Consider the following 23,699-nt stretch of genomic DNA (forward strand, 5'->3'; position numbering starts at 1 on the left):
GGGTCTCCACATGGGTGCAGAGGCCCAAGTACTTGGACCATCTTCTGCTGCTTTCCCAAGTGCATTAGCAGGGAGCTGGATTGGAAGTGGAGTAGCCAGAATTGGAACCAGCACTCATATGAGACGCTTAACTCACTACACCACAACACTGGCCCCTCTTTTTATTTTTTAATGTGGTAACCAGAATTCATTAAAGTACACTGTGATTTATGTTATTATTATTGAATAGCACTGCCCAGGTTCAGGGTTTAATTTAAATGCCAGGTGACTTGGGGCACCCATTTCTATGATAGTAGCATAAACTTTAGGTTACAAATTTACATTTTCCTTATGTGGGGTCCTTATGCTCATAAAAAGGTAATTTATATAACCTAGAAAACAATATAAAATACTGCACATATTTTTGCCTTTTAAGCAGATTTCCATTATTAATTCATTCATCAAAAGTACTGGTATTACAGAAAAATTTGTGAAAGGTTATAGTTTAAAAACAAAGAGCAGCATCACTTCTCAGCCTTTTGGCCAAGATCAAGTGTAAAAACCAAGAGCACAATATTACAAGACTTTAACAATCTAGACTTATAAGTCTAAAAATCTATCAAAGACAAAGTTGTGGGGCTGCCGCTGTTAGTGGGTAAAGCTCCTATCTGCAGTGCCAGCATCTCATATGGGCGCCGGTTTGAATCCCAGCTGCTCCACTTCTGATCCAGCTCTCCGCTATGGCCTGGGAAAGCAGTAGAAGTGTTTGGGCCCCTGTACCCATATGGAAGACTCAGAAGAAGCTCCTGCCTTTGGATTGGCCCAGCTCTGGCCATTGTGGCCATTTAGGGAGTGAACCAGCAGATGGAAGACCTCTGTGTCTCTCTCTCTCTGCCTCTGCCTCTCTGTAATTCTCTGCCTTTCAAATAAAATAAATAAATCTTTAAAAATAAAAACAAAGTTGTAACTACATAGATATTGAACTAGAACATACCAAATGACAGTACTTAAGAATGGGTGATAAAATTTAACATGCTTTTTGAAAATTTATTTCATAAATTGCTCTGCTAATATTCTTAAGAGTCAAAACGAGAAAGTCTAACAATTTCAAGTCAAATAAAATATAAATTCATAAATCTTCTGGATAAATAAAGGTTTACAAGGAACTAAATACCATAGAGCTAATATTTAAAGACAGAAAATAAAGTTTTAAAAATATAAAAGTACACATACCTAATCTCCCAAAAAGTTTCCACAGGAGCATCGGGATTCCACAAATCAATGCTATCTAACTGATGAAGAACCAACAGAGCCTGAATTTAAAAGGAGAGAGAGAAAGAGAGAATAGTCACTCAAAATGTTTTTGGTAAACATGAGTACTGCAGTATTTTACAAATGCTAACAAAATGATCTATCTAACGGTACTCAATCTACAATAAATGCCAAAAAGAGAAAAACTGAACACAAATCTCTAGACAGAATAACATCACTTTATTCTAGGCATTCTTACTCCAAATGGAACGTACACATAAAGTGACTGATGAGTTCTGAATAACATATATGCATAAAATCTGTATTAAGAAAGAAGCAAAATGATTTTGAGAAATACTTTTAAAAACTCTATAGAACAAAAACTTAATCCCCAATAAGCAGTGTTTGCCACAATTAATCTACATTACAAAATAAACTCACACAGCAAAGAATAAAGGAGACATTATCTTGCTTGCCACAGTTTTCTTATAACAGAAAAGACAGGTAAGAACTAGATGCCAGGAAGTCCATCCGGGACTTCCAGTTGGGCGGCAGGGACCAAGTATTTGCGCCATCATCTGCTGCCTCCCAGAATGTACATTAGCAGCGTGTTGAACCAGAAGCATAGGCGTGAAGTGGTGAACTGATCCTAGCCACTCTAATACGGGATACCAGTGTTCCAGGTGCAGCGTAAGCTGCTACATCACAGTGCCCTCCCCAGCAGAACAATTAACAGTGGTTATACCATTACCAGCGCCCAACTAGCAGAGTGTGAATAAAAATATAGTATTGTTACTTGACATTTCATAAATCTTTTTGTTACTGATTTCTACCTTAATTCCACTGTGATCAACAAAAAAAGAATTATTTCAACCCTTTGTAACTGCTGAATCTTGCTTCATGATCACGCTGTAGCAAATGTTCTATGTGTACTTGAAAGCAAAATTCCATGTGTACCTGAGTGCAGGATGCAATCATGTCAAATAGGTCAAACTTGGTAATCATGCTGTCCAAAGCTTCTATTCCTTATCTTATTTTTAAAATTCTATTTGATTCTGAGAAAGGTATACTCAAGTATCCCACTATAACTGGATCTGTATATAGCTCCTTCAACTTAATATATTTTTATATATTTTAAGCTTTATAAGTTATTGTTTTATTTATTCTGAAGCTTTGTTTAATAGACTCATCTAGAGTTTTATTTTCTGAATGGACTGGGCCCCTTGGTAGTAAGATATCCTCTTCATCTCCAGTAAGGCTTCTTGCTTTAATCTGTATCTATATATTATCTCTGTATCTATATATTATACCAGGCTTCTTGAGTTAGTATTTGTATGCCATATTTTTCTATCCTTGCACTGTTTAACTTCCAGAGGCTTTAATCTATAGCCCTTATAAACAATACACAGTAAGATTTTTCTATTCCTAGGTATTCACCCAAGAGAAACAAAAGCCTATGTCCATGGCCGGTGCCGTGGCTCAATAGGCTAATCCTCTGCCTGCGGTGCCAGCACCCTAGGTTCTAGTCCAGTTGGGGAGCCGGTTCTGTCCTGGTTGCCCCTCTTCCAGGCCAGCTCTCTGCTGTGGCCCGGGAGTGCAGTGGAGGATGGCCCAAGTGCTTGGGCCCTGCACCCGCATGGGAGACCAGGAGAAGCACCTGGCTCCTGGCTTAGGATCAGCATGGTGCGCCGGCTGCAACGGCCATTAGGGGGTGAACCAATGGAAAAAAGGAAGATCTTTCTCTCTGTCTTTCTCTCTGTCTACTCTGCCTGTCAAAAAAAATAATTAAAAAAAAGCCTATGTCCACAGATTTGTAGATAAATGTTCCTAGCAGCTTATTTGTAATGGCCACAAACTGGAAACACAAATGTCCATCAATAGGTTAATAGGTATACAAATACTACTACCACACAAAGGACTAGTACACAACATAAAATGGAATAAATTTTAATAATCAGAATGAACTACTGACACAGCAACATACATGATGGCTTTAATTACGTTTTGTTGAAGAAGACAAAAAGAACACATACTTCATGATTCTACTTATATAAAATGTAAACTAAATTTTAGCAACAGAAAGCAGATGAGAGGTTCCAAAGAAGGCAAGGTGTAAGCAGGGTAAGGAGGAATGGGGGAGGGAAGGACTACAAAGAAATAGAAACTGGGGCCGGCTCTGTGGCTTAGAGAGTTAAGCCGCCACCTGCAGTGCTGGCATAACATATGAGTGCCAGTTCTAGACCCGGCTGCTCCACTTCTGATCCCAGTTGCTGCTATGGCCTGCAAAAGCAGTAGAAGATGGCCCAAGTCCTTAAGCTCCTGCACCCGTGTGGGAGACCCGGAAGAAGCTCCTGGCTCCTGGCTTCAATCAGCGTAGCTTCGGCAGTTGCGGCCAACTGGGGAGTGAACCAGCAATGGAAGACCTCTCTCTCCCTGCCTCTCCTTCTCTCTGTGTAACTCTTTCAAACAAATAAGTAAATCTTAAAAAAAAAAAAAAAAAAAAAGGAATACAAACTAATTTTCCCCAGTGATGGATATATTTACCTAAGTGCCAGCCCATCAACAGGTGAATGAACTGCAGTATAATCCTCAATGGGATTCTTACTGTTATGGTTTGAACATGATTTGGCTCCTGCACTCACGCAGTCATAAGTTGATGGTACTAAGGGGACAGACGTGTAATGCAATTACAGCATTTGGGGGGATGGGCTTAACCGGAGGTGCCTTGGATCATGGGGGTATGCCAGTCATTCTCATTGGAGGGTGTGGTTATGGGGCCTGAGTGAGGCCCACAGTCTTTCTCCACTTCCTGTCTTGCTACATGATCGTTCCTCCAAACTCACTCTGCCATTGCCATTCACCACCCTCACCTCACACCTAACCAACGGGGTTATCTGATCTGGAACTTAACCTTCCAGAAACGTAAGCCAAAATAAAGTTTTTCTCTTTTTAAGTTAGCCACCTCAGATATGAATATTTCATTATAGTAATAAAAACCTAGTATACTTGTTAACAACAAAAAAATGAAGGAACAAACAATACAACATGAACAAAATTCAAAAACCTTGATGAGGGGCCAGCACTGTAGCATAGCAGGTTAAGTTGCTGTTTGCGATGCTGGCATCCCATATGGGTGCTGGTTCGAGTCCCAGCTGTTTTGAGACCTGGCTGCTCCACTTCTGATCCTGCTAAGGCACTTGGGAAAGGAGCAGAGGATGACCCAAGTCCTTGGGCCCCTACACACACATGGGAGACCCAAAGGAAGCTCTTAGCTCCTGGCTCAACCCAGCAGATGGAAGAGCCCCTCTCTCTCACTGTAACTCTGACTTTCAAATAAATAAATAAATCATAAAAAATATTTATTTATTTATTTACTTATTTGAAAGTCAGAGTTACACAGAGAGAGACAAGTAGCAGAGAGAGAAAGGTCTTCCATCCACTGGTTCACACCCCAGTTGGCTGCAACACCCAGAGCTGCACCAACCCGAAGCCAGCTTCTTCTGTGTCTCCCATGCAGGTGCAGGGGCCCAAGGACTTGGGCCATCTTCTACTGCTTTCCCAGGCCACAACAGAGAGCTGGATCAGAAGTGGAGCAGCCAGGACTCGAACTGGCACTCATATGGGATGCCAGCACTAGAGGCTGCGGCTTTACCCGCTACCCCACAGAGCTGGCCCTAATAATATAAATCTTAGAAAAAAAATGGTGAGTAAAAGAAGTGTGACAAATAAAAATATATTTTCTGCGATTACATTCATAGGAATTCTAGACTAAAATTGGCCCAGAGCAACAGAAATAAGATCAGTGGTTGTCTGACATAGGGGATAATGTTATTAATTGAAAAAAGATGAACAGGTATTTCCTATAATGATTAGAAATATTGTAAATCCTCAATGATTTTATCATATGTAAGTTATGGCTTAATAAAATTTATTTAAATTAAAACCATTTATCAAGTAATATAAAAAGGTTTTTTTTCTATTTTTTTAAACATTTATTTATTTACTTGAAAATCAGAATTACACAGAGAGAGAAGGAGAGGCAGAGAGAAAGGTCTTCGATCCACTGGTTCACTCCCCAATTGGCTGTAACAGCCAGAGCTATGCCGATCCGAAGCCAGGAGCTTCTTCCAGGCTTCTCACCAGGTGCAAGGGTCAAGGACTTAGGCCATCCTCCAACACTTTCCCAGGCCACAGCAGAGAGCTGGATCGAAGTGGAGCAGCTGGGACACAAACCAGCGCCCATATGGGATGCCAGCACTGCAGGCGGCAGCATCACCTGCTATGCCATAGCACTGGCCCCAAAAAGTTTTTTTCCCCCCTTTTTTATTTATTTATTTATTTTTTGACAGGCAGAGTGGACAGTGAGAGAGAGAGACAGAGAGAAAGGTCTTCCTTTGCCATTGGTTCACCCTCCAATGGCCGCCACGGCCGGCGCGCTGCGGCCGGCGCACCACGCTGATCTGATGGCAGGAGCCAGGTACTTCTCCTGGTCTCCCATGGGGTGCAGGGCCCAAGCACTTGAGCCATCCTCCACTGCACTCCCAGGCCACAGCAGAGAGCTGGCCTGGAAGAGGGGCAACCGGGACAGAATCCGGTGCCCCGACCGGGACTAGAACCAGGTGTGCCGGCGCCGCAAGGCGGAAGATTAGCCCAGCGAGCCGTGGCGCTGGCCAAAGGTTTTTTTAAAAGTCAGATTCATTTACACCCAGCAGGATGGTTATAATAAAAATGACAGAAAATAACAAATATAGGCAAGGATACAAAAATATAAGAATCATCATACATTTCTACTGGGAATATAAAATGGTGCAGTCACATTGGCAGTTCCTCAGGAGTTAAACAGTTATCATATGACCCAGCAATTCCATTCCCAGGTATATCCCTAAGAGATACATCCACATACAAATCATTAAGACAGATGTTCATAGTGATATTATTCAGAATAGGCAAAAAGTGGAAACCACCCCAAATATTCATCAGCTGATGCAATATCCATAAATATTTTATATTTGATAATGAATACCTAATGAAAAGAAATAAAGTACTGATTCACGGATAAACCTTGAAAACATTATTAAGTCAAAATAGTCAGACATAAAACGTCACATATAGCATGATTCTATTTAAATAAAATGTCTAAATTAAGCAAATACATACAGACAGAAAATAGACCAGTGGTTGCCAAGGGAAGGGAAATGGACAATGGTGAGTGATGGAGTTTCTTTGTAGGATAACAATATGTTCTGGAATTAAAAGTGGTTATGATTATAGAACTGTGTGAATATATTAAAATCCACTAAAATGTATACTTTGAAATGGTGAACTTGGAACAAACATTTAGCCTAGAGGTTAAGATGCCTATATCTCCTATTAAAATGCCTGGATTTGGGGCCAGCGTTGTAGTATAATGGGTAAAGCTGCCACCTGTGATGCCAACATTCCATAGAGGTGCTGGTTCAAGTCCTGGCTACTCCACTTCCAATCCAGCTCCCTAACACACCTAGAAAAGCAGTGGCAGACAGCCCAACTCCTAAGGCCCCTGCACCCATGTGGGAGACTTGGATGGAGCTCCTAGTTCCTGGTTTTGGCCTGGCCCAGCCCTAGCCACTGTGGTCATTTCGGGAGTGAACCAGCAGATGTAAGATCTCTCTGCCTCTCTGTAACTGTGACTTTCAAATAAATAAATAAATCAGAGAGAGAAAAAATTGTCTGGGACTGAATCCCTGCTCGGACTCCCAAGGTCTCTACCCATTCAGACCCTGGAAAGTAGCAGGTGATGATGGCTCAAGTAATAGGGTCCCTGCTATCCACTCAGCCTGGACTGAGTTCTTAGTTCAAGGTTCTGATTCTAGCACAGCCACTGCAGGCATTTAGAGAACGGGCCAGCAGATGGAGGTGCTCTTTCTCAAACAGAAAGCAAACTGGTAAACTTTTAAAGTATATGAATTATGTCTAAATTTAAAAAGTCAATATACATTCAAAAATTCAATTGCAATTAGAGAATTTTGAACTTTTTTATTAAGCCTAAGAATTTACATAATGTTGTAGCTACCTGGATATAAAGCTAACCCCCTTCTTTCTACATGCAGTTTTTTTTTTTATCTTTTATTTAATGAATATAAATTTCCAAAGTACGACTCATGGGTTACAATGGCTTCCCCCCCCCATACCGTCCCTCCCACCCACAACCCTCCCCTTTCCCACTCCCTCTCCCCTTCCATTCACATCAAGATTCATTTTCGATTATCTTAATATACAGAAGATCAGCTTAGTATACCTTAAGTAAGTATTTCAACAGTTTGCTCCCACACAGAAACATAAAGTGAAAAATAATAGATGATTTTTTTAAATGATCTACATGCAGTTTGATAAAACAATGTGAAGATACAAACACATCATTTTTAGAAATGACATCTTACTCACAGAAGCCACACACCAAAGGAACATGAGTAATGTACTTTGTTAGAAGCTTACCTTCCTGAGTCTAGAACCGTTTTTCCCCCTTACCTCCATCGCTTCCTGAGCAATCTCTGGCATGTGTGACTGAGGGACCAGTTGCACTAGTCCTGTAATTAATTCTGCCGTACTGCCTTGGGTCTCAGGCCCCTGTTTCCTTGGATTCTGAAATGGAAAAAAGCAAACTTCAACTTAAAAACCCAACTGACTGAGATTAGGAGGAGGAAAGAACAGAGTGCAACTACCCCAGAGTACAGGCTCTCTTTCAGGACTGATGAAAATGGTATAGAATTAACAGTGATGATGGCCGTAGAACCTAGCAAATACACTACAACCCACTGAACTGTACACTTCAAAATAGCAAATTTGGTGGTATTTGAATTATATCAAAATAAGCATTTTTACAAAAATCAACACTGTTTTATTAAGGATTCTCTTAACCTACATCTATATATGCTCATTAATATGAAGAATATTCAGGGGCAAATCTTAATTAAAAGAACACAAAAGCCAAATACCAACTTGTTGTTTAAGAAATTATATCAGTAACATGGGGGATAAATACCTCTGGTTTGGAATTTTTTGATTTTTGAATATATAAATGATTGTGAACAAAGGCAAAGAACAAACAAGTTAGATGAGCACTGCATGATTATCCTACATAGCTCTCTTGTCCAATACAGAAGTCCTGTACAAATCCATACAGCTAGTGTCACAGGGAGGGTGAGAATCCTCCCCAGAGACCCATATTTTTAGTCCTTATCACAGCAGAAAAAGACCATATACTAAGAAAATTAATAGTATATATAAATTTTAATGCTTATCTACTGAGACTTAACACGCTTCTCCTAACTTGAAAGCATCTATTTTTATTTCAATAATACCTGACTCATTTAAGTGAGGTTAACACAATTTCAGTTCCTATTTTTCTTTCCTAACCACAGATTGTTCCCCATTTTAATGACTAAGTAAGCCATAACTTCAGTATATCTGTAATTCAAAATTGTTAGCCTATTTTCTGACATTTACATTGTCATCCATAACCCAGTAACATTTCGTAAACACCAAAAACACAACAACAATAAAATGTGTCACCTGACCTCCAGGATTAGTAGTCTCATGGGGAAAGCAAACATCTATAGAATAATCAGACAGATCTAACATCTAATAGGAGATAAGAGCTGTAGAAGTATGTGCCACTGATAGCCTGTGAATGTGGCCCAGTCAGTGAAGCTTTCTTGGAGCAGTGATAATACCTTAGAATATGCAGGAATTACTACACTGAAAGGAGAGGGAAGGGGATTCTAGGCAGAGGGAAAAGCCTGTGAAAGGCAGGTATGAAGGAATATGGTCAGGAACTGAAAGAAAGGCCATCATGACTAGAATCGGTAAGTCAGAAAAAAATGCAACGCTAGATGTGGAAGAAGTGGTAGGTGAAAAGACACTGTATCTGGTGGAATGAGAAGGCCATGCCAAGATGGTCATTGGCAAGTGAGCATCAGTTACTTAGGAATGGCTTCGAAACCCACCTGGCAACGGAGCCTGCCTGGCAACAGGCTGTGATTGGTTAGGGCATAAACCACCCCTTGACTGGATTGGCTACCTCAGCTATATAAGCTGCTGTACCAACTGAAATAAATGAGTCTGTGGGCTGCTCGCCTCTGGCCTGCTTTCACCCAACTCCCGGGGTCTGTGTGGTGACTCTGTGCCTCTTGCCCCCACTGCGCTTCTCCTCTCAAAACGAATCCACAGCAACAACTGTATGACCTTATGGGTCTATGTGGAGTTTGGTCTTTTTCCTAACAGCAATTTAAACTAAAGAGTTTTAAGTTGGGCAGTGGACCTTAAAACACCTGGTTTTTGGGCCAGTGCCATGGCTCACTTGGCTAATCCTCCACCTGCGGCACCGGCACCCCGGGTTCTAGTCCCAGTTTGGGCGCCGGTTCTGTCCCGGTTGATCCTCTTCCAGTCCAGCTCTCTGCTGTGACCCGGGAGTGCCGTGGAGGATGGTCCAAGTGCTTGGGCCCTGCACCTGCATGGAAGACCAGGAGGAAGCACCTGGCTCCTAGCTTGAGATCGGCGCAACACGCTGGCTGTAGCGGCCATCTTGGGGGTGAACCAACAGAAGGAAGACCTTTCTCTCTATCTCTCACACTAACTGCCTGGGGAAAAAAAAAAAAAAAAACCTGGTTTTTAAAGAGCTCATTGTGATTAGGGCAATGTAAGAAATGATACAAGCTACTAGTTAAGACTGGATGGAAAGCCACCTCTCATACCACACTGTCTAGTTTCAAGTACTGACTCTGCTGCCAATAAAGCTTTTTGCTAATGCCCACTCTGGAAGGCAGCAGATGATGGCCAAGTAATTACCACCCACACATGAGACTGGATTGAGTTTTTGGCTCTGGGGTTCAGATTGGCTCAGCCCCAATTATTTCAGCCAATCAGAGAGTGAACAAGTAAATGGGAGATCTCTGTCTGCTCCTCTCTCTTCCTTTGAAACAAATAAAGTAATGACTAAATAAAAGAAAAGGGGGTCCACGTCACAGCACAGCTGGTTAAGTCACTGCCTGCAGCACTGGCATCCCACACTGGAATACCAGTTTGAATCACAGCTGCTCCATTTGTAATCCAGCTTCCTGCTAATGTGCCTAGGAAGGCAGCATAAAATGACCCGAGTATTTGGGCCCTTGCCACCCATGTGTGAAACCAGGATGGAGTTCCTTGTTCCTGGCTTCAGAGTGGCCCAGACCTAGTTGTTGCAGCCCTGAGGAGTGAACCAGAGAATGGAAGATCTCTGTCTCTCCCTCTCTCTAACTCTGCCTTCCAAGTATATAAATAAATCTTTTTAAAAAATAAATGATACAAGCTGAGCAATTAAAAAACTTGAAAAATCGAGTGTAACATGGATTGGGACTGAGATGAAAAATAGAGAAGGCAACAAAACCTTATGATATTAAAGATACCATAACTGAGAACATTTAATAATTATTCCTGCCATCCCTCATACTTACTGAGACTTAGAATTTTTGTATGTAAAACATTAAATAATGAAATATTTATAAGGCATCCTTCACTGGTTTAAACTGTGGTTCCTTTAAGAAAAGTTACATAACCACTAGATGGCAGCAAAGAAAACAATTTAAATGACCCTTGGAAAACAGTAAATTTTATTTAAATTCTTGTCCTTCAAATGGTAATATATTTAACATAAAAGATATTTGTGACTTTTGGTGCATTCTCTGAACCTGAATTAAAGCCATATAAACAAAGTAATGCTAATATTATGTGACATGTATAATGAAATATCATCAGAAATAACTTGTGCTACATAAAGAATTGAGTCTCATTGACAGGTCTTCTGAAAGTTTTCCACACCAGAGATCTAGCTATTTATTTTATTAAACTCTCAGATTGCTGTGGGCTTTTCATAAAGTTCAAAATATCACTAGCTGCCTTTTGAGGTCACTGATTCTTATGGAAATCCTGTTTTCTTCATTTCAGAAAAATCACTAACTTAAAAAAATCAGGAGATTCATAGAACCCCTAAAAATATGCACATCTAGCTATGAAACTCTGTATCACAGTAATTTAAAAACATGCCACCAAAATGGAAAGCACTCTACCACTTAAAAATCCTGTTACTGAACAAAGCAATAAGAAAACTTAGTAGCTGCTCTCCTGGGACTGCAGAAACTCAACAAAGGTTGAATATGCCGTCCTATGAACTTTATAATATAGAACTGCGACATTTGGGGCATTAATAATGCTAATTCTATCTTATTAATAGTAACAACAGGTAATAGGTGATACTTATTATGCATTATACAGTATTCCTAAAAGGCTTACATGTGCTATCTTCAGTCTTAACAACCTCTCTGAGGTAGGAATGGTTATAACCCCCATATTTCAGAAGAGAAAACCAAGGCACAGAAAATGAACAGCTAGGAGGTAGTCTTTCTCCAGGGTGCACACCAATGCAACTATCTCACACTTAGAGCATTTATACCAGCCCTCATTTTCTCTGTGTACCACAGTGATGTTCTCAGGAACCTAACTCCAGGTGAGGCAGTAAGGGCAGGCTATTCTCCAAATACCGCATTTACAGGCAGAGCCACCAATAAAAGGAGGCTGAGAAGAGGAAGGCAGGGCAACAGAAAAGCTGAAGTGTGTGGCAACACCAACTGGAGATTAGGAAAAGCAGGAGAGCAGAGGCAGAAAGCGCTGCTTCATAGTTGCTTCATGACCTCCACTCCATCCCAGGATGATGCCTGCAGGATGCCCAGCCTGGTCACAGTGAGACAGCGAAGCTCTCACCAAAGTATACCAGTTTCATGACAAGGCAAAGTAGCAAGAAAGGTTCAGAAATCGGACCTAATTCTATCAGGATTCTTGTAAGTTAGTTTTCTTTTCTTTTCCTTAAAGACTTATTTATTCATTTGAAAGAGTTACAGATAGGGGCCGGCACTGTGGCTCAGCAGGTTAACGCCCTGGCCTGAAGCACCGGCATCCCACATGGGTGCCCAGCTGCTCCTCTTCTGATCCAGCTCTCTGCTATGCCCTGGGAAAGCAGTAGAAGATGGCCCAAGTGCTTGGGGCCCTGTACCCACGTGGGAGACCTGGAAGAAGCTCCTGGCTCCTGGCTTTGGACTGGTGCAGTTCCGGCCATTGCAGCCAAATGGGGAGGGAACCAGTGGATGGAAGACCTCTCTCTCTCTCTCTGCCTCTCTTCTCTCTGTGTAACTCTGACTTTCAAATAAGTCTTAAAAAAAAAAAAAAAGTTACAGACAGAGAGGGAGAGACAGAGACAGACATTCCTGCTACTAGTTGGTCCCTGCCACCAGTGCTGGGGCAGGCTGAAGCCAGGAGCTTCATCCATGTCTCCCACATGGGTCACAGGGGACTAAGCACTTGGGCCATCTTCGACTGCTTTTCCTAGGCCACTAGCAGGAAGCTGGATGAGAAGCAGATCAGCCAGACACAAATCGGTGTCCATATGGGATGCCAGTATCGCAGGCAGCAACTTTACCTACTATACAACAATGCCAACCCCTAAGTTACTTTTCTTAGGGATATCTCAGGTTTCAGATATGATCAGAAAGATATTAGCAAAGGTGTTCTTTACTTAATGACTATTTTAACATCTCAGCATTCCCATTAATCCAATGTAAATTAGTGAAATAACGTCAAAGGATTTCATAAAAATACTTACACAAAGCAAGAGCTTTGGATCCGCATGAATCAGTTTCACCATAGACAAGAGCAGATATTTATAGCTTCTTGTCTCCAGGTCTGTAGGTTTTTCTTTAAATTTAAGGCTTGTTACTTTTTCTTTAAAAGTAAGACTCTAAAAACAAAATATGAACATGGCAACACCTTATAAGAATCAGATATCATATTCAGGGTAACAATTTTTCAACTTTTTAAAAGAAATGAATTATTAAAAAGTTTTGAAAAGTAAACAGATATATTTTATACCACCAAATGTGTGGTATTGGTAGAAACACTCAACAGGAAGCATAAAGTTAATACTATTAAGTTTAAAAAAAGAATGAAAAATATCTGTACCACTCATATCCTTATATAATCAATCTAATAATATTTAATGAAAATCTATTAAAATAATAAAAACTTAATATCTGGTTGACTCCTAACATAAAAAACAATTTTTCACACAAGGAAACACAAGGGAAAATATTTTATCTACAGTTTCACAAATCCACACAGTGGGCAACTCATTTAACAAACACTTAGTCACACATATATGCAAATATTTCATAGATTCTACAACCTATCAGTTGTAAGAAATACTATTATTTGATGTACCCAAAGGAATGAGAAACTATGATCATTTTATGATATGATACAAGACACATCTCCAAATTGAAAGAGTGAAAACGTGTGCTTCTGAGAACTGATGAAATATGCTATACAGAGTACCTCCATGTTTAACAGATTAACTGTAATTTTGCTTTTGATGGCATTCCATCTCTCTTCAAAGTGACAGCCTGCATGCATTCTACCTAAAAACCATTCATAAAACAGAGAGAACGCTTTGAGAAAGATTAAATCATGGAGCACATGTTTGGAGGGCAGGCATTTTGGCACAGTGGGTAAGAGCCACGTAGGACATCCACATCCCATATGAGTGCCTGCATCTGAGTCCCGCCTCTGCTTCTGACTCCAGCTTCCTGCTAGTGCACACCCTGGGAGGCAGCTCAGGTTCTTGGGTCCCTGCCACCTACACGGATGCCCAGATCAAGTTTCTGACTCCCAGATTCTACCTCGTCCAGCCCAGGCTGTTGCTGGATTTGGGGAATCAGCAAATAGAAAAATCTTTGTGTCTCTGCCTTTCAAATAAGTAAAAATTAAAGAAAATGTGTTTCAACCAAAGATACTATAGTAAACTATCATAATTAATTATGGATGTTATTCAACCAAAATTCTAACAAGTATATTCTGGATGCAATATCACCTTTTTCTCTATTCTTATAAAATATTTCCTCTGTTCCTTTAAAAGACATAGAATATCTGATTTTGACATGGATTCCTTCATATGAGTATACCACAAATGAAAATAACACACTAAGCACCATCTATCACCCATATGAAAATCTCCAAGTAAACAGGCTCTTCCCCACCCTCCCCCCCACCCCCAGGATGTATTTATTTATTTAAAAGACAGAGTTACAGGGGCGGGAGTTGTGGTGTAGTGGGCTAAGCTGCTGCCTGCAATGCAAGCAACCCATATGGGCACCAGTTAGAATCCTGGCTGCTTCACTTCCAGTCCAGCTCTCTGCTGATGCACCTGGAAAAACAGCAGAGCATGGCCCAAGTGGTTGGGCCCCTGTACTCATGTGGGAGACCAGGTAGAAGCTCCTGGCTCCTGGCTTTGGCCTGGCCCAGCTCCAGCCATTGCGGACATTTGAAGAGTACACCATCAGATGGAAGATCTCTCTCTCTCTGTCTCTCCCTCCCTCTCTCTCCGCAACTGTGCCTTTTAAATAAATAATTCTCTTTAAAAAAAAAAAGTCAGAGTTACAGAAAGAAAGAGGGAGACAAAGAATGATCTTCCATCCACTGGTCACTCCCAAAACGGTCCCAATAGTCAGGGATGGGTAGGCCAAAACCAGGAGCCTAGAATTCCATCTGGGTCTCCCACATGGGTGGCAGTAGCCTAAGCACTTGGGCCATCTTCTGCTCCTTTCCCAGGCACATTAGCAGGGAGCTAAGTCAGAAATGGAGCAGCCAGAACTTGAACCAGCACCCAAATGGGATACCAGCAACAGAGGTGGTAGCTTAACCTACTGTACAACTCCAGCCCACAAGCTGTCTTTCACAGATAAAATATGGAGATGGATATCTGTATCACACAGTAACTATCCTCAATATTCAAGTGTGCACATTGCATTGCTATTATAAACAAGGACAATGAAAGCTTTTGGTTCTGCAAAGGAAAGAATAGTTATTTAATGAACAGATTTATGCTCATATATGTCATTCAAGAAACAAACTAACACAACATATGTTTGCTGTCATATTAATAACACTCAAGGCAAACTGACAAATGCATTTAATAAATTCTGTTTCAAGTGTTTGCTCCCACTAAATTATAATTTTTTCTAAGTCAAGGTGTTATACCTTAAGTCAAGGTGAAATCTTCATTGAGAATTTATTTACTATGATGTAACTAAATGTAACCATCAAATTGTTCTTATATACAGGAATGTAAGAATTGAAAAAAATTAGCAGATATAAGAATGATCTCTTAGCAATCATTTCCAAAAACATAAATATTAGTTTAATTATGTCATCTCTTAATCTCAATTATCAGCTATAAAATTTCTTCTAGCACATCTACCTAATGAAATTTAAGACTTGAAAAATTCCAGTAAATCTATTTAATTCAAATAGCTTTTCATGTAATGACCATAAGTGATTATATATATAAAGTCAGGAAAAATTTACTAAATAAGAACTGTAATTCATTAATCAGAAATGTAAGGGGAAATAATTCATTCATTAATTTTTAAACTGAGCCTCCATACTGCAGATATCAGTGGGAACTCGGGCTGGTATGTGTACTCTGACCAAAGATGGGGGGCAACCACGTCTGGAAAGAAATTCATGAGCCAAAGTCTTCAGGTATCTCTTAAGGGCCTGTAACACTTACAAAGTAAGACCATATGACTCAATTTTTAGGCATGCAAGAAGCATTTGCTGAGCCAGGATACTCATTTAAGACAAAAAATGCTCAGCAATTACACACAGCTGTGAAAATCCATACATCTAATATTGGCAGGCTTTCATTTTACAAAAACAGATCTTAGGTTTAAAATAGGAAATGATTAGTACGAAGACAAATGTTTCAAATGTTAAAGAATACTACAAAAGTGCAAAGGAAGTTGAAACTATCATTCAATATTCATATGAAAAAAGCTAAAGAGCTGAAATGACTCAAAGTCCAACCTGAGACAATAATATAATCTTATATGATACTAACAGAAAATTGGTATCCAAACATAGGAGGTTGATAGCTTCATCCATTATCATACCCCAGTTGAAACGTGAACACATCCTGTAATACAGTGGTTCTCAACTAAGAGCAATGTGTTCTCTAGGGTACATCTGAAAAATGTGTAGAAATTTTTGGGTTTTCAAAAATGGAAGGGGTGCTATTGGCATCTGGTGGGTAGAGGCCAGAGGTGCTCTAAACACCCCACAACGTACAAGAACAGCTCCCCACAGCAAAGAGCTTAGTCCAACATGTCAACAGTGCCAAGGCTGAGACGGAATCCTGGAGTAAGGTGTTATCTCTACATCACTTATTATATATTCACCGTATGTGCAGATTTATGAGCACTTATAGTGAGTTCTTCACTCGAAGTTTTAAGGGGCTGGCACTGTGGTGTAGCAGGTTAAGCCTCCACCTGCGGTACAGGCATCCTATATGGGTACCAGTTCAGATCCCAGCTGCTCCACTTCTGAGCCAATTCTCTGCTGGTGGTCTGAGAAAGCAGCAGGTGGTGGCCCAAGTGCTTGGGCCCCTGCACCCATGTGGGAGACCCGGAAAAATCTCCTGGCTTCCAAGGCCCAGCTCCAGCCATTGCGGCCATATGGGGGAGTGAACCAGCAGATGTAAGACCTTTCTCTTTGTTTCTCCCTCTGTCTGTAACTCAATCTCTTAAATAAATGAAGAAGAAGAAGGAGAGGAGGAGGAGGAGAGTGAGGAGGAGAGGGAGAAGGAGGAAGGGTGGAGGAGGAGGGAAGAGGGAGGAGGGGAAGGAGGAAGGGGGAGGAAGGGGGAGGAGGAAGAAGAGAGGGAAGAAGGAGAAGGGGAGAGGAAGGAGGCGTAGGGGGGAGGAGGAGGAAGAGGAAAAGGAAAAAGGAGTAGTAGTAGTAGTAGTAGTAGTAGTAGTAGTAGTAGTACTAGTAGTAGTAGTTGTTGTTGTTTTCAAGCAGCTAAAGACTACTGCCTGGAATACCTGTGAGGGTAAGAATTGTGTTTAGCTCGCCATGCTTCCTTGGCATTAGTACTGCATCTGGGAACTAGAGTAAGGCCAGTATTTCTATTCTTTGTTGCCTGATTGTTAACTTATCAGGTTTATGAGGAATGAGATTTACTTTAAGGATCATCCAGATACTAAATTTTCTTATTCTAAAAATAAATTTTGCATTAAATTTTCCAATTATTTTTCTCTGATGAAAATAACAACTAGAAAACAGAAAAGAGGAAACTTTAAAAGTCAAATGAAGTTTCAGCTTTCCAGAAGATATTTGGAATGAATAAGTAGCACAATAATTTTTAAATAATTTATTCCAAGTGATTTGCTAAGACTTTAAAAAATAATCTACTTAAAACATTAAATAGCTGTAATTTATGTTTGTCTCCAATTAACTCAAATCTGTATTGAAAATTTTTCACCTTTAAAAAAAATTAAGTCCTTGGCATTGCAAGAACACAACTGAAAACTAATCTTGTATTTTAAAGTTATTTAATGAAACTTCATTGCCATCATCTATTTAAGGCAAAACAATCCCTGGTACATAAAAATCTTTTTTTGATCATCTAAGATAATCAATCCTTAAAAACAATTAATGACAACTAGATAAGAGTCAATCAAAATTGCACAAAACAGAAGTACTTTATTGACTAAGGGAACTTTGAAACAGAGAAGCATGCCAAGGAAGAAGCTGTTTAAATTATGTTATGTATGAAATGGTTAATTTACCAGATAAAGCCAATGGTAAAGATACTACACGTTCATCTGAAGTGACAGGATGGGGCTACGATGGTCACTATCCACAGAAATGTCAGAGACACCACAAAGACTTCTCTGAGCAGTTATAGTGGGTCACACAAATACAGAAGCCACCTGCCATGCAAAATAGTGACTGGCTGGCATCTGGTTATGTGAGTGACAGCAAGCAATGAGAACAGAGAGTAAGCAGAAGACAAAGCACCACCAATGTCAAGAGTCACTATGTATAACACTCATAATATATAAACACCAAGAAATTACTTAGACAATCCTAGCATTACCTGTTTAAGTTTCATTTTTAGGGTAATAATTTCTAATATAGAAACAGTCTGTTTTTATTAAGTTTAAATGCAAACTTCAAGGTCAGACTGTCCTATCATTTTTAAATGCATAAGTACATAAGTACATTTTTAAATGCATAAGTATTTTAAGTTAATAAATTAAAATTGTATTTGCTAAGTGTAATATTTAGTACCCAATGAGTGAACATGTGCATGAGTAGGAACATTCACTCCAGCCCAGGAGTCAGGAGTCAGTCTACCTTACTCATCTCCAAAAAGTAGAAGTTAAAATATTTTGATTCATAAGGAAAAATTCATATTTAGTTCACCCCAGAAAGAAGCTTAAAAAAGGAAAAAAGTGATATTCATTAGGATTTTAACAGCATTCCTCGAGAAAATTTCTTTAAGAGAAACAAGTTTAATTCAATGAAACAGTGAAAAATGAACATTATACACTAGTATTCACAACAGTGTAACATACAACATAACGCAAGATTTATGGCAAAGGAAGGACTCATTTGACTTTGTAAAATAATTAGAGAGTTAGTAATGTGACAAAGACACTAAAGGTACAACAGAAAGAAGGTGGGATTCAAAACCCACGATTCCTCTTACCGGTGCCATTCGTATTGCTGGGTGTGCTCCGCAGCCCTGAAGTGCTTTATGAAGGGTTTCACCAAACATATTTCGAAGTTCAACTGAGTGGCAATACACAGCATCAATCTTAGGCCACCAATCCAGTGCAGACTAGAGAAAAACAGACCATAGAGGGGAAAACATACAACATTATCTGAGTTGTATGCTCTGGTTATCACTATAATTTTAAGATTTATCCATCCCTGCATCATAAAGTCTCTAAAACCATGCACACACATCCCGTGATTTCCAAAGTCTTCAAATTATGTCCTTAATTCAAATGCTAACCCATACATTTATTCTGAAATAGAATCATGAACATGAGAAAACTTTATGAGTATGTGCATGAGGTTGTTTTTTCTCACTGATAAGCTAATGAATTTGAAAAACAAGGTCTTTAGATAGCTGATTCTGTAGACAATCTTGTTCTTTAATGTTTTACGTATTTCAGAAACACATGCATATACGGTATATATTTTCCCAGATAAGAATACTATTATGAAAGCTTCAAAAGAGATTAATGGTTCAACACAATCTTGAAGGAAAATGTGGCAAACCACTATTTATATGCTTACAAACAACAATGATAATTACAACATGAAATTCATAAATGAGATAAAGCTATTAGTAACCTATCATCTTAAACTGATATGCAATGATGGCACAATACATGGAACACTAATGATCTTCACAAACAAAGACAAACTGGGACCAGCATTGTGGCACAGTGGGTTAAAGCTTCTGCTTGTGAAGCAGCTCCCTACTAACGCGCTGGGAAAACAGTACATGGGACCCTGCCACCTGAGGAGGACGGAGTTCCAGGTTCCTGGATTCAGCCAGGGCAGGTAGCAGACATTGGGGGAGTGAACCAACAGATGGAAAACATCTACCTCTGTCTTTCCCTCTCTGTTCCTCTGTCTTTCAAATAAAAATAATCTCAAAAAAAAAAAATAGAAAAGACAAACTAATCCCAGCTAAATATTTTTAAAAGTTTATATTAAGTACTTACTTTTCTATGTCCATTTAAGCTCCTTAGCTTTGATGTTGTTTTTAGTGCCAATTTATTTGAAAGTGTATCTTCACTTTTAAATGAATATATTAAAAATGACAATTAAGAAAATCACTGTCTATCAAGTTCATTTATCAGTTAACATTGAAATAATTGGATGATTTTTTATTACATATGGAAAGTATGCGTGAACTGGGATGACTTAAAATACAGGTTTCCAATTTACAATACTCCTATTAAAGAAAGACAGGACAATACTGTATATCAAATAGTAAATAAAGGGGATTTAATAGCTTCCTATTCCCAGGTTCTTTCTTATTCAAAACTAAGTTAAGGGAGTAGGCATTTGATCTAGTGTTTAAGATGCTGGTTTATGTCATCCACATCATAGGAGTGCCTGAGACTGACTCCGGGTTTCTCTCCCAGTTCCATCTTCCACTATATGCTTATCCTGGGAGGCAATAAATAACTAGCCAAATAGTTGGGTCCCTGCAACCCACACAGGAGGCCTGGAATGAATTCCTGGATCCCAGCTCTTGGGCCTGGCACAGCCCAGAACTACTGTGGGCATTTGGAGAGTGAATCAACCAACAGGGGAACACTGTTTCCCCTACATCCTACCCCACACCTCTGCCTCTTACATAAGTAATAAATATGTTTTTTTAAAGACTTATTATTTATTTGAAAGTCAGAGTTACAGAAAAAGAAAGAGAGGGAGGGGGAAAGAGAGAGGGAAGGAGGGAGGGAGGGAGAGAGAGAAGAGAAGGGGAGAAAGAGGAGGGTGGGGGGAGAGAGGGAGGGAGGGAGGGAGGGAGGGAGGGAGGGGGAGAGAGAGAGAGAATGAGAATATCTTCCATCCACTGGTTCATTCCCCAAATGGCTGCAACAGTCAAGGCTGGGCCAGGCCAAAGCCAGGAACCACGAGCTTCTTCCAGGTCTCCTATGTGGATGCAGGGACCCAAGAATTTGGGTCATCCTCTGTTGCTTTCCCAGGCACATTAGCAAGGAGCTGGATCAGACGCAGAGAAGTCGGGACTTGAACTGCATCCATATGGGATGCCAGCAACATAGCAGCTTAACCTGCTATGTCACAGCACCAGCCCCAATACATTTTTTTTAAAAGGGGGGCCAGCATCGCAGCATAGCAGGTAAAGCCGCCACCTGTGATGCTGGCATCTGATATGGGTGCCAGTTCCAGTCCTGGCTGCTTAACTTCTAATCCAGCTCCTTATTAATATGCCTGGGAAAGCAGTGGAGGATGGCCCAAGTGTTTGGGTCTCTGCACCCATGTGGGAGACCTGAAAGAATCTCTGGCTTCAGCCTGGGTCAGCATTGGAGGTTGAGACCATCTGGTTAGTAAACACAGATGGAAGATCTCTGTCCCTCATTCTTGTAACTTTTTCAAATAAGTAAATAAATAAATCATGAAGAAAAAAAAAGCGGAAGTCTCAGTATTTCATTTCTTAGCTCAAACTTCTCAGGATATTTTGAGTAACATCAAGTTATAATGCCTTAACCAAAACAGTTTGTGAATTACAAACTCTACTCACTGGATATTACTGGACAGTAAAATACAAAACCAATTTATGATAATGTAATTTGAGCATTCCACTCAGGAAGCGGCCCTAAAGCAGTGGGGCAAAAAATACCTTTGTTTGCTGTTTTTCGTTTTGTTTTTGTTTTCTAAACATAGCATGGTATTTATGCCCTTCCTTCGTTTCTGACTTCATTTAAGCTAGTCCCTTTAAAAGACTGATTTTTAGTCTGGTGATGTAATGGATTCCTCAGACTCTGGACAGTTTGAATACATGGTTTGCCTAAAGCAACCAATGCATGTTGATTTCTACCTTTTACTACATTTTACAACTGGAGTTACTGAATAAACACAAAGTATACCGAGGGGAGGGTCTTCCTCATCCTACAGATCCCATAAAATTTTGTTGGAAACTCAAAGAGCCAAGCAGCCCATGTAACATCTTACCTGAATTACAGTCATTTTTGATAACTGTTGAAATCGCACTGTGGTAGCAGTACAATTTAGCCTTAAGATTCAGTGATCTTTCACAACTTTTGTTTTTCCTAATATATTAATTCATTCATTTTAAAGACACACTTTCAAATAAATAGGCATTAAAACCAAGACATCATATAATTGGTAAAGAAAAAAAATTTTTAGTACTCTGAGTAGTTACTGAAAGTATCCTTTCTGAACTAGCCAAGTAACTTCCTCTTTTATTCTTCGAAAATTCTAAATCTACTGCCAAATGATAATACTTGTAGAATTTGAGCAAATCATGTAGCAGTTCCTCCAAAGATTAAATAATTTTCAAATGCCTAAGAACCAACTCCTTTAACTACAATCTCTGGGTAGAAAGAGATCATCTCATTCTCTGTAAATGAAAATCAACTCCTGTAGGGAAAAATGGAAATAAAGTACTATTGTATCTACTGCATTTACCGGTAAAGTCTAAGACAGCAGGTCCACATTTGTATTATTTTTAGTTTCCCAACTACATATCTCATTTAACCTAAAGCAAGCCTATAAAGATTAAGTATATAACACAAATCTTAGAGCTGTAATTCATCTTTTATGACATGCCATAATTTAAAAGAAGGGGCCATTTTAGAAACTGCTGAAAACTTGCATTATAAAAATCCAAATAATCAATAAAGAAATCCTAGGAAGAAACAGAATATTTTCAATCTAAACACAGTATTGATGAACCAAATATGAGTGTGTTTCACATAAGCAAAATAAAACTCCAAACACCATCATTAATCCTACATAAACTCTCAAAAATACAAAAATACATCAATAAAACTTATTTGAGAATGTGATAATTAAAAAACAAAAAATATATGAACTAGTTAATGAACCATGGAAGAGAACTTATGGGGTGTATTGAACCAAGAATCACTGATAAAGAAATCTTACACTACAAGTGAATTTAAGATCAGGAGTCAAAGTAGGTAAGAAAAATTTCATGTGATTTTGAGTCATGAAATACCTTCCCAATAATTATAATTGGCTTCAGTAAGACTCTGTAATAGTCAATTCTATAAATTTGCACATTTATTTTATAAAAAGTCCTTTTCTTTTCGGTCAGAAACTACTTCAGATTTAGTATCTATTAGCATCAAACCGAAATAAGGGAAGGAAGCTAAAACACAACTTCCCAAGCAATCGATAACAATAAAGTGTCAGTACCTTAAAGTATGATTTTAAATGATACTTAGGACTAACATTTATGTTCCTTTTCAAACTATTATGACAAAGTTCCTAGTGCTCAATGTTTAAAAATTAGTCAAAGCAGGTCTTCCTTTATAAAAACAGGATTTCCAGATGACTTGACCTCTGATGCAGACACACTCCACCTTCACACATGCAGTTCTCATTTGAGCAGAAGGGATGCACAACCACCAGCACCAAGTACACTGAGGCATGCATGAAGGCTCACTCCAGGCATGCTTAAGACCCAGAAAGGAGCAGCTCAGCCACTTACAGCAGTGCCAAGTCCATGCTTGAAAGTGCTCTATATATTCAATTGTAGACAAAAATATTTCACAATTAAAGTAACTAACCACAAAGCATCAAAAGAGTATATACTTGGGTTTATTAAATACAAATTTTAAGCACTTATATAAAACTATCCATCCTAATAAATGGAATATATTTAGTATGATGAGCCAAAGAGGGAAAAATATTTTATTTCCGAAAAAGGGACTCTCCCCTCTCCCCATTTTTAATGGCCTTGAAAATAAACTTTGAGGGTACAATGTTCTGAGTTCATTACAGTGGCAAAAGTACAGAAATTTAAATTTAAA

The 23,699-nt window shown here is 39.4% G+C and overlaps 1 protein-coding gene across 9 annotated transcripts in view; it reads right to left on the reverse strand.

The window, feature by feature from the left end:
- Positions 1 to 23,699, reverse strand: part of NF1 (neurofibromin 1) — a 299,237-nt gene that overhangs the window by 167,981 nt on the left and 107,557 nt on the right. For 4 of the 9 annotated variants that reach the window (XM_070061092.1, XM_051825441.2, XM_070061091.1 and 1 more), the window contains 5 exons: positions 23,378 to 23,407; positions 18,845 to 18,976; positions 12,899 to 13,033; positions 7,738 to 7,851; positions 1,213 to 1,292 (listed from right to left, as the gene is read on the reverse strand). In XM_070061092.1, the coding sequence (XP_069917193.1) occupies positions 1,213 to 1,292; positions 7,738 to 7,851; positions 12,899 to 13,033; positions 18,845 to 18,976; positions 23,378 to 23,407 (491 nt within the window). The remainder of the gene's footprint in view (positions 1 to 1,212; positions 1,293 to 7,737; positions 7,852 to 12,898; positions 13,034 to 18,844; positions 18,977 to 23,377; positions 23,408 to 23,699) is intronic. The other 5 variants (XM_070061093.1, XM_051825442.2, XM_002718936.5 and 2 more) reach the window with 2 other exon arrangements.

This window comes from Oryctolagus cuniculus, chromosome 17 (assembly GCF_964237555.1).
Source record: "Oryctolagus cuniculus chromosome 17, mOryCun1.1, whole genome shotgun sequence".
Classification (NCBI taxonomy): Eukaryota; Metazoa; Chordata; class Mammalia; order Lagomorpha; family Leporidae; genus Oryctolagus; species Oryctolagus cuniculus.